This window comes from Cetorhinus maximus, chromosome 5 (genome assembly GCF_964194155.1).
Source record: "Cetorhinus maximus chromosome 5, sCetMax3.hap1.1, whole genome shotgun sequence".
Lineage (NCBI taxonomy): Eukaryota > Metazoa > Chordata > Chondrichthyes > Lamniformes > Cetorhinidae > Cetorhinus > Cetorhinus maximus.
In genome coordinates, this window is record NC_135883.1 from 141,448,963 (window position 1) to 141,461,283 (window position 12,321).

The 12,321-nt window shown below is 42.8% G+C and overlaps 1 protein-coding gene across 1 annotated transcript in view; it reads right to left on the minus strand.

Moving 5' to 3' along the window:
- Positions 1-12,321, minus strand: part of ak9 (adenylate kinase 9) — a 359,309-nt gene that overhangs the window by 241,828 nt on the left and 105,160 nt on the right. The window contains exon 16 of the mRNA XM_078542572.1: positions 9,695-9,849. Within this exon, the coding sequence (XP_078398698.1) occupies positions 9,695-9,849 (155 nt within the window). The remainder of the gene's footprint in view (positions 1-9,694; positions 9,850-12,321) is intronic.

Genomic DNA, 12,321 nt, shown 5'->3' on the forward strand with positions numbered 1-12,321 from the left:
GTACTGCTCTGGATACTGTTGGGGGGAAAAGCAGCAACAGCCAAATTTGTTGCACTACAGTTAGCTCTGCTGCACAGGGGAGGGGTAAAAAGTGTGGAAATGCAATAGTTATGGGGGACTCAATTGTAAGGGGAATAGATGGGCGTTTCTGTGGCCGCAAATGAAACCCCAGGATGGTATGTTGCCTCCCTGGTGCTAGGGTCAAGCATGTCTCAGAAACGGCTACAGGACATTCTGAAGGGGGAGGGTGAACAACCAGTGGTCGTGGTACACATTGGTACAAATGACATAGGTATAAAAAGGGATGAGGTCCTAAAAGCAGAATATAGGGAGTTAGGAAGTAAGTTGAAAAGTAGGACCTCAAAGGTAGTGATCTCAGGATTACTACCAGTGCCACATGCTAGCCAGAGTAGAAATAGCAGAATATATCGGATGACTACGTGGCTGAAGAGATGGTGTGAGGGGGGGGTTTCCGATTCCTGGGACAGTGGGACTGGTTCTGGGGGAAGTGGGACCAATGGCTTTGGAAGGTGCTGCCTAAGGAGCCATGGTGAGTTTCTGCAGTGCATCTTGTAGATGGTACATACTGCTGCCACTGTTAGTCAAACTATCATTTACACTACCTTTTCTACCAGAGCCATCCCTCACACAACCACTCCCCCACCCCATTTACCGATGATTGTTTAAAGCCCTCGTGACTACTATCTATCTTGTCCACTAGGACCCTGGTCCAACCTGGTTGAGGTTAAGCCTATTTCAACTTTACAGTTTCTTCCTGTCCCAGTACTTCAGCCAATGCCCCATGAAATGGAACTCCTCTTTCCTACACTGGTACTTCAGTAACGTGTTCCCTAACGGATCACCCCCCTAGTTCTCCATTACCCTAAAGCAAATTCGAGATGTCCCTCACCCTCGCACCAGTTGGGGAAAATACTATGTTGAACCTTACAAAAAAGTGCTAATTATCGAATCCCCTACAGCTACAACATTTGGCTTCTTTTCCTCCCCCTCCTCCCCTCTTTGAACAGTATTGTGCTCCAAACTGCTATGGTCAACATTCTAGCTGTCATTCTGACATTTTTTATTCTTATTCCCACAGGTAGCAAGTACCTTGTAGCTGTTGAATAGGATTAGTTTCTTTGGATCCTCACTGTCTATTTCACCGAGGGTCCCTTACCCTGCATACTACTGGGTCACAGCAGCCCCGTTCTGTTCCTGCACCTGTCCACGAGGTGTGACATAAGACTAGAGAAAACTGTCCAGATAATTCTCCCCTCTTTTATGTCAGAGTGTCTCAAACTCGCACTTCAGCTCAATGACAGAGAGATTTGAGACAAAGGTGCTTATTCCTGATGTGTTCGCTCTGGACATCTCACTTCTTATTATTTGCACAAAGGAAGATGGTTGTGGTTGTTGGAGATCAATCATCTGAGTCTCAAAACAGGCTCAAAATAGCAGAAGCCCTAGAGGAGTATAGAATGTGTAGGGGGGAACTTAAAAAGTAAATTAGGAGAGCAAAAAGGGGGCATGAAGAAACATTGGCAGGTAAAATAAAGGAAAATCCAAAGTTATTTTACAAGTACATTAAGAGTAAGAGGGAATGAGTAGGGCCCATTAAGGACCATTAAGTGTGTGGAGCCGGAAGACGTAGGTAGGGTTCTAAATGAATACTTTGTGATGATGTTCACAAGTGAGAGGGACGACGTGGATATGGAAATCAGGCAGAAGGACTGTGATATAATTGAAGAAATTAGCATAGAAAGGGAGGAGGTTCTAAGTGGTCTTGCAGGCATAAAAGTAGATAAATCTCCAGGCCTGGATGAAATGTATCCCAGGCTGCTGAATGAGACAAGGGAGGAGATAGCAGGGGCGCTGGCAATAATTTTCAATATCTCTCTGGCCACAGGAGAGGTGCCAGAGGTCTGGAGGACAGCCAATGTGGTACCATTATTCAAGAAGGGAGGAAGGGATAAACCAGGGAACTACAGGCCAGTCAGTCTAACCTCAGTGGTGGGGAAGCTATTGGAAGCAATTCTGAGGGACAGAAATTATCTACACTTGGAGAGGCAGGGGTTAATCAAGGACAGTCAGCGTGGTTTGTTAAGGGGAGGTCATGTTTGACCAATTTGATTGAGCTTTTCGAATAAGTGACCAGATATGTAGATGAGGGCAATGCATTTCACATAGTCTACTTGGACTTCAGCAAGGCTTTTGATAAGGTCCCGCATGGGAGACTGATAACGAAGGTAAGAGCCCATGGGATCGAAGGCAATTTGGCAAATTTGATCCAGAATTGGCTGAGTGGCAGGAAGCAGAGGGTGATGGTCGAGGGGTGTTTTTGTGACTGGATGCCGGTGTCCAGTGGGGTTCCACGGGAATCGATGTTGGGTCCCTTGCTGTTTGTGGTATACATAAACGATTTAGACTTGAAAGTAGAAGGGTTGATTAGTAAGTTCGCAGATGACACAAAAATTGGTGGGGTGGTAAATAGTGAGGAGGATAGCCTTAGATTACAGGATGATTATAGACGGGCTGGTCAGATGGGCTGATCAGTGGATCAGTTTAATCTGGGTAAGTGTGAAGTGATGCACTTGGCAGGACAAACAAGGCTCAGGAATACACAATGAATAGCAGGACCCTGGGGAGTATCGAGAATCAGAGGGACCTTGGTGTGCATATGCACCGGTCCCTTAAGGTAGTAGGACAGGTAGATAAGGTGGTTAAGAAGGCATATGGGATACATGCCTTTATTAGCTGAGGCATAGAATATAAGAGCAGGGAGGTTATGCTGGAACTGTATAAAACGCTGGTTAGGCCACAGCTGGAGAATTGCGTGCAGTTCTGGAATCCGCATTATAGGAAGGATGTGATTGCACTAGAGAGAGTGCAGAGGAGATTTACCAGGATGTTGCCTGGGCTGGAGAGTTTTAGTTATGAGGAGAGATTGGATAGACTGGAGTTATTTTCCCTGGAGCAGAGGAGATTGAGGGGGGACATGATTAAGGTGTATAAAATTATGAGGGACATAGATAGGGTAGACAAGAAGGAACTTTTCCCCTTGGAGGGGGATTAATAACTAGGGGGCACAGATTTAGGGGGAGGGGCAGGAGGTTTAGAGGGGATTTGAGGAAGAGTTTTTTCACCCTGAGGTGGTGGGAATCTGGAACTCACTGCCTGAAAGGGTGGTAGAGGCAGAAATCCTCAACATTTCAGAGGTATTTGGATGTGCACTTGCGATGCCATGACATACAAGGCTATGGGCCTAGTGCTGGAAAATGGGATTAGAATAGTTAGGTACTTGTTTGACTGGCGCAGACTTGATGGGCCGAAGGACCTTTTTCTGTGCTGTAGACCTCTATGACTATACTACTCAGCCCTACGATGGCATGGCAGGAGTTTTTTTTTTTAATTCATTCATGGGATGTGGGCGTTACTAGCTAGGCCAGTATTTATTGCGCAACCTTAATTTTTTTGCTCTTTAAAGACTGCTCTTTAAAAGATGGTGGTGAGCTGCCTTCTTGAACCGCTGCAGTCCATGTGGTGTAGGTACATGGGAAGAAGTTAGGGAAGGAGTTCCAGGATTTTGACCCAGCGACAGCGAAGGAAAGATGATATAGTTCCAAGTCTGGATGGTGAGTGACTTGGAGAACTTCCAGGTGGCGGTGTTCCCATGTGTCAGCTGCCCTTGTTCTTCTCAATGGTAGTGGTCATGGGTTGGGAAAGTGCTGCCTAAGGAGCCTTGGTGAGTTCCTGCAGGGCATCTTATAGATGGTACACACTGCTGTGACTGTGCTTCGGTGGTGGAGGGAGTGAATGTTTGTCAAAGGGGTGCCAATCAAGCTGGCTGCTTTGTCCTGGATGGTGTCAAGCTTCTTGAGTGTTGTGGGTGCTGTACTCATCCAGGCAAGTGAGCAGCATTTCATCACACTCATGATCTGTGCTTTGTAGGTGCAGTTCCTAAGGAGTGAGGTGATTATAGGAGGATTATAGACGGGCTGGTCAGATGGGCTGATCAGTGCATCAGTTTAATCTGGGTAAGTGTGAGGTGATGCACTTGGCAGGACAAACAAGGCACGGGTAGGTGCAGTTCCACAGTCCTTGGCCCACCCGTCTTCAGTTGCTTCGTTAATTACCTCCTCTCCATCATAAGGTCAGAAGGAGGGATGTTTGCTGATGATTGCACAATGTTCAACACCACTCACGACTCCTCAGATACTGAAGCAGTTCATGCCTATATGCAACAAGACCTGGGCAACATTCCGGCTTGGGCTGATAAGTGGCAAGTAACATTCGGGCCACACAAATGCCAGGCAATGACCATCTCCAACAACTGAGAATCCAACCATCTTCCCATGTCATTCAATGGCATTACCATTGATGAATCTGCTACTAGCAACATCCTGGGGTTACCATAGACCAGAAGCTGAACTGGATCTGCCATATAAATACTGTGGCTACTTGACCCAGTCACTGGCTGGGAATTCTGCAGCGCATAACTCACCTCCTGACTCCCCAAAGCCAGGCAACATTTAAAAGGCACAAGTCAGAAGTGTGACGGAATACTCTCCACTTGCCTGGATGAGTGCAGCTCCAACAACACTCTTGACGCCAACCAGGACTAAGCAACCTGATTGATTGGCAACCCATCCACTGCCTTCAACATCAACTCCCTCCACCACTGACGCACAGTGTCAGTAGTGTGTACAATCTACAAGATGCACTGCAGCAACTCAAAAAGAGTCCTTAGACACCGCCTCCCAAACCCATGGCCACTACCATCTAGAAGGACAAGGGCAGAAGGTGGATGAGAACACCACCACCTGAATGTTCCCCTCCATGCCACACACCAGCCTGACTTGGAACTATACTGACATTCCTTCACTGTCACTGGGTCAAAATCCTGGAACTCTCTACCCAACAGTACAGTGGGTATACCTACATTACATGGACTGCAGTGATTCAAGAAGGTGGCTAAGCACCACCTTGTCAAGGGCAATTAATGATGGGCAATAGAAATGCTGGACTAGCCAGCGACGCCCACATCCCATGAAATTAAAAAAAACTGTCCCCGAACTCCTATATCCTGCAGTCCAGACACACAAATAACTTTTCCATATCTTAGTTCTGCCACAACTTAGTTATAAGTGCCCATTCAACTTCCTGCTCATTGTAATTAACCTCTATTCAGACATAATTGACTGCTAACTGTCACAGGAAAACAGTTTCTGTTAACTAACATGCAGTTTATTTGACAGCTTTTTAAAATTCTAAGTTAAACTCAAAATTTAAACTAAATTTCAATTTGAGATCGGCTCAGCAAACAGTTCCACTCTCAACAAATTCCCACTGAACCTTAACATAAGATCAATGAACAGTAACCCCCACCGCCAATGCAAATGTAAAATAGGGCGTGATGATTTCAGTTCGGCAATACAATGTCATCATGCCAGTCCCCAAAATTACAGAAGGCAAGCGGGCACGGAAATTAGCAGACCACCCACCATTTTGAAATTACTAATTAACAAGCTATTGAGGTTGCTAACGACTCAATCATCTGAAATTTTTTGTTGCCTGCTCCATTGTTCAGGTGTTTGCCGTGAAAAAGTTTGGGAGCATTTTATGGCAGTTTTGACAAGGTGGCACCAGGGCAGAAAAATAGGCCTGCCACCAGGACTATGGCTGAATGTAGGAGCAGATTCTGCTGGTGAGGTGGCAGTATCTGCATGTTTTTTTTTTACTCATTTTTGAGCCCTCAATAAAAAATAGAGTCATTCAGAAAGCAGAGGGCCTTTAACCTTGTTAAACTGTTCGCGGCATTACCCCCACTGCCGCATGTTATCCCAGCCTACTATCCCGATTGGGCACAGAGCTCCGCTTTGCTCCTCTAACTGAACTCCTTTCTGCTGCACAGCCACTAATTGTCCATCCAACATTTTGAGCTGAGACGACGGGGGTGAGAGCGAGCAGACTACTCAATTTCCTTTCCGCCTTCCTCGTCCCACTGAAAAACATAAAATCTAGCTCATCTTTCGATTAGGCACTATTCTGCCTTGTGGACTCAACACCTCGTCTAATAACTTCAAATTGCGGCCTTTCCCTCAATTTTGTTTCCTATATCTTTGCAGGTTTTAGTTTTAACTCATTTTCCCCTTACTTTTGTCCATCATTTTGCCGATTACACCACCTCTCGACACATTTTTTGTTTCTTTATTTGACCCATTACCACTCCATTTGGCCTTGTGCTACTAACCTTTTTTCATTTGATCTCTCATGCTTTGACCTTCCCTTTTCTTCTTGTTCCCACCTTTCCCCTTTCATTTGCTTAAAACCTATTGCAATTCCAACTTTTCCTACTTCTGATGAAATGTAATCAATCGGTTTGAGATATTAACTCTGTTTCTCTCTCTCTACAGATGCTGCCTGACTCAAAGGTTTTCCAGGATTTTCTGTTTTTATTTCCAACTTTTCAATTGTTTATAATGTACTCCCACACTGTGTGTGACTGTTCTACTCTTCAGCAGTTACTGTTTTGTCCCCTCATAGAGGAATGGTTTGAGACTTTCTTTATTTCTTTCAGAAGACTTTGAAAGAAACTGGAGCCTGAGAAGGTGAAATTGGTCTATACCAGCAGCATGAAATTGGCTCGCAGTGAACCAGCAGTTGATTTTTCACCCCCTCTGATTTTCTTTCCTCTTAAATTCACAGAGCAATAATTTAAATGATTTTTGGAGACTGTTTCCAAACCTCATTGTCACTTCTACTTGGTTTGAAATTAAAAATCTTGCCAATATTTTCCGTGTCAATGGAAAATAAAAACTGACATTAAAAATTCTAAATCTGATTCGCTATGTGCCAGTTTCCGCTGCCATAGACCAATTTCACCCTCTGAGTTCTCACAGCTTTTATTTCAGGCAAATAATGAATTTATTTAATACATTAACAATTCCCTTTCTCTGTTATGAACAGAAAACAAAGAAATAGTTTGTGTGAACTGGAATAACTGTCATCATGTTGGAAAGGAAAATTAAGATATTGTTTATAGGGAATGGATTTTTCTTTTAGTCAATCATTTCTTTTGGCCGTACATATTGCTTAAAAAATACTTCACTTCTGTGCCATTTTTGAGGTTTAAAGAATTTTTAATAGCAGTGAATGAAACATCCTAAAGAATCAGTACATCGACATGCTATGAATTAATTTTTGTTCAGCTGTTAAAGGCAATTTAGGTTTTATTGAAGAAAGTAGTGCATTAAATTTTCCAACGTTGCTGGTAGATGCAGGAGTACTGTCAAAAATCAGAATACTCCCATCAGATTATGATACTGTGTAACTCGAGCACATCATTTTATATCAACTTATTTAAGCATAAAATTTACGCAAATGCTTAAGCCTGGAATGTAACTTGGTGACGGTGGTTGAGTCCACAAAGCTGTACAAATGGGACTGCAAAAAAGTTGGTAAAGTTAGCAGACAATAATATATCTTCTTAATATGCAAATTAGGGTCCTATCTGTGTCAGACTTCCAGCATTTATACTATTCAGCAATGAATGATATGAATGTGAAGGTATGAATTATAATTGTCCAAGGTATTTGGTAGGTGAATGATGGGGGCATTGAGCAATGTATGAGGCTAGCATGGCCACTTGTATTAGGTCACTGATCTTCTCTCAGCTCTGCATCCAGGTCCTCAGGGCTACAACCTGGCATTGGCCAACACAGCTTGTCTGATGAGGAAAAATTGCACTGCTCCTGCTCTCCATGTCCTGAACCAAGGTCTCCAATGCAGTGTTGAAAAATCTTGGAGCCCACTTTCTGCCATGCTTGTCTCTTTCCCAGGTCAAAAATCACTTTTAGAATAATTTACAGCACATGGTCCAGCCAAAATGCACCTGTCCTTTAGGAGCTACAGGCTGTCATTACATAGTTACATTGAATTCATGCTGACCCTTCATGTCTTGCAACCTCTGCTCAATTGTGCAAACACTCAACGCACATTTATCACTGGCTGTAGACTACTATCATTTAAATTTAAAAGGGAGCATGAAGTTTGCAACTGTCTATATTAGAAGCAATGATTGTGAGTTATTTGCACATCAAGATCCCAATGTCTGTTTTTGTGAGTTATTGAATTTCACAGCCTTTGAAACTTTTCCTTGCACTATGACACAATTCAGTTTTTCCAAAATGCTGTGTCATGTCCCTAAGACATGAAAGAGATCATAATTTTTTAAAACATTCATTCATGAGACATGGGCGTCACTGGCTAGGCCAGCATTTATTGCCCATCCCTAACTACCCTTGTTCAGAGGGCATTTAAGAGTCAACCACATTGCTGTGGGCCCAGAGTCACATGTAGGCCAGACCAGGTAAGGGTGGCACATTTGCTTCCCTAAAGGACATTTTTACGACAATCAGCAATAGTTTTGTGGTCATTATCAAGCTTTTCATTCCAGACTTTTATTGAATTCAAATTTCACCATCTGCCTTATTGGGATTCAAACCCGGGTCCCCTGAGCATTACCCTGGGTCTCTGGAATACTAGTCCAGTGATAATATCACCATGCCACCGCCTCCCCTTAAATTGTTTAAATCAAACCTTATCTTTTTGCGTATTTAAAAAGTGGGCCTTACTGAACCAAAAGATGGCTGCTACAGGTCACATGATTCACAAGTTGGCGACAGTTGCTGGAAGTTTCCAACAGCTGTTACAGGACAAAAGCTCAACACTCATCCTTGTAGAAACTCACATCTCTCATTGTGAGGGCACATCATAATGAATGAAAACAAGAACTAGAAGGTGACCTGCCTCCTCAGCCTGGTCCTATAACAAAGGGAGAGCCATTGAAACTCTTTATACCTGCAGAGGCATGAAAAGCCACCATCTATCTCCTAAGGTGAAAAATGGGTTTTGACCACAGGCATAGAAACTGCTTGTTAGCCTGCAAAAGGCTCATTAATGGGCAACATCACATGACTTAAGCTTCTGGCCTTTAGAAAGTTTTAATATTACATTTCTAAACTCACAACTCAGTCTACTGTTTAAACTCCAGCCTGCAAACATCAAATCAGGTATTCACACTGACCAACAGCCTACATCAAGTCTAAGCCTCTTCAGAGCCTGTTTTTCTGGAATATTCCTGCCATCGCCTGCCGAGCAGACCAAGTCTCTGTGTACTAACATCATCTCGCTGCGCAACCATCAACTTTAAAGGAATTCTACAAATCTTGCTTCAGCTAACTGAACCCGCCTGAATGAAGCTCCTCTGAGAAGGATCTCTCACTGGGCTCTGACTTTCTGGACTCTAGCATTTACGTGAACTGATATCCATATCTGTGGTGCTTCTTCTTTTAAATTATTCGTAGTTGTAAAAATTCCTTTTTGCTATCTTCTTATTCTGTGCTTGCATCTGTATATGAAGTTGCAATCATTCCCCAGGTTTGAATGTATGAATAAACTATACTTTTGATTTAACCCTGAAGACAGTTTTCTGTGAATCACTTTAAAAATTGACCTTACAAACAGAGGATTTGGGGAAACACGTTACAAACTATTTCAAAAATTAAAACTCTGCTTATGGACAGATGGCGAGAAAATAAAGGAGTTCAGTTTTGCCTCCCTCCCCTGTCCGTAACACTTATGCTTAACTGAAATAAACTGACCTTTCAGGTTTATCACAAAAATGCAGTTTTACCTCTGAAATAGCTTTTATCAACGTATCCATGTAAGCATTCATTGGCAGTTCCACAGGAGCCTGCATTGCACTCTGAACAGCCTTATTCACAATTTCCTTTACATCTGGGTGGTCCTCAGTCACCTCTGGAATTTGCATTTTTTGTTTTGCAGCTTCTAAACATTAAAACAATTCATACATATTAATTTAGAAACTGAAGATGTCCAAAATTCCAAATAAAATTAACATTATGAAAACTATTTTTTCAGCCTAGAGTTCATTTGGAAATATTTTCTCTTACTTTGTGACACAAGTACAGAACAATCGAAGAGGACACTCTGTAGAGAGCATAACTCCATCACACTGTGTTAACTCAACATTATTACAATTACACAATTCTTCATAGAGGCATTTCTCTGCCTGGATGATTCTCTGTAACTGTAAACAGCTGATAAAAGAAATCTTTTTATCAACAGTTTCCATCTCACTGAGGAGGATACAGGCCAATCCACATCCAATAAGCTGCTCTGAAAACTCTAAACACATTTTTTGTCACATTTGTGACAAATTCCATCGCACCAGCTGAGACAATCCACAATTATCTACAGCACTTGTAATAAAACAGCCCACAACATTCTTAAAAATTGTAAATTAGTCCTATCTCCCATTGTTAACGGTTTCTTTAAAAAAAATCCAGGATCCAGATCCAGGTTTTCATCTTCGCTAAAAACTAATCAGTTCTTCCTTGGGCCATACCATATCTGTGTACCAAGTTTCATTGAAATCTGTCCATTAGTTTTTGCAATATATTGTTTACAAACAAAGAACAAAAAGAGCAAAGAAAAGTACAGCACAGGAACAGGCCCTTCGGCCCTCCAAGCCTGTGCCGATCATATTGCCCGTCGACTAAAACATTTTGCACTTCCGGGGTCTGTATCCCTCTATTCCCATCCTATTCATGTATTTGTCAAGCTGCCTCTTAAACACCACTATCGTACCTGCTTCCACCACCTCCTCTGGCAGCGAATTCCAGACACGCACTACCCTCTGTGTAAAAAACTTGCCCCACAAATCTCCTCTATAGTTTTTTCCTCTCACCTTAAATCCATGTCCCCTAGGGAACAAGCTTCTATCCACTCTGTCCATGCCACTCAATTTTGTAAACTTCTATCAAGTCGCCCCTCAATCTCCATTGCTCTAGTGAGAACAATCTGAGTTTCTCCAACCTCTCCTCATAGCTAATAACCTCCAGACCAGGCAGCATCCTGGTAAACCTCCTCTGCACCCTCTCCAATGCCTCCATATCCTTCTGGTAACGTGGTGACCAGAATTGCATGCAATATTCCAAGTGTGGCCTAACCAAGGTTCTATACAGCTGCAGCATGACTTCCCAGCTTTTATACTCAATACCCCTGCCAATGAAGGCAAGCATGCCATATGCCTTCCTGATTACCTTATCCACCTGCGTTGCCACTTTCAGTGACCTGTGGACCTTTACACCCAGATCCCTCTGCCCGTCGATGCACTTAAGGGTTCTGCCATTTACTGTATAATTCCTGCCAAACAGGCTAACAAAGAGGGGTGAGAACATTAGTTTTACCCACCTTCAATGGCTGAGATAATAAATATTTCCGAATACAGATAATATGAATGGTCATGATTTAGTTTGTACCACATTGCTGTTTTTCAGTGGTAATTTTGCAAACGGGTGGGTTTCTTTTATTTATTCTTGCATGGGATGTGAGTGTCGTTGGGAATTAAGGCCAGCATTTGTTGAACTGAATGGCTTGCTAGGCCATTTCAGAGTCAACCACATTGCTGTGGATCCAGAGTCACATAGACCAGACCAGGTAAGGATAGCAGATTTCCTCCCCAAAAGGACATTAATGAACTATATGGTTTTTACAAAAGTCAATGGTAGTTTCACGGTCACCATTACTGAGGTGAACTTTTAATTCCGGACTTTATTAATTGAATTTAAATTCCGCCATCTGCCATGATGGGATTTGGAAGCGTGCCCTCAAAGCATTAGCTTGGGCCTCTGGATTACTTGTCCAGTGTCATTACCACTAGGCCACCGTGTCCCTACATATGAGTACCAGGGCTAACAACTTCTTATTCACCATGGTTCCTCCAGTGTGATTGCACATGTACCTTTCCCTTCTCACTAGCTTTGTGTCTTAAATTGTATCGCCTATTGGCTTCTCATTCATTTGGCCTGCTTTACTTTTTAATCTCGCTTTTCATGAAATTTGCTCCTCCTGCCTCTTTAAAATTTAATTGCTTTATGTCAGTATTATTTTGTATCACTCAGCCATGCAATACTCCCAACCACTGCTACCTGCATAGAGCCCATGAGAGAGCTGCACTTATTAACCATGACAGATCACATCATTATATGTTCATGCTTTAATGTATGATTTACATATATACAACTTCTTAACTAACAGGCAGGACTTTTCTCATTACTGTCAGCCAGAGCTCAATGGAAATTCATTCTGCATAAGTTTCTGCAAGGAAACATGATATATCCCAGCTACAGTGCTGAAGATCTCTGCTTCAGAACTAGCTGCACCTCTAGAAAGGCTATTCCTGCACAGCTACAACACGGGACTATTACCTAACAAAGGTGGAAAGTTACCCAGGTA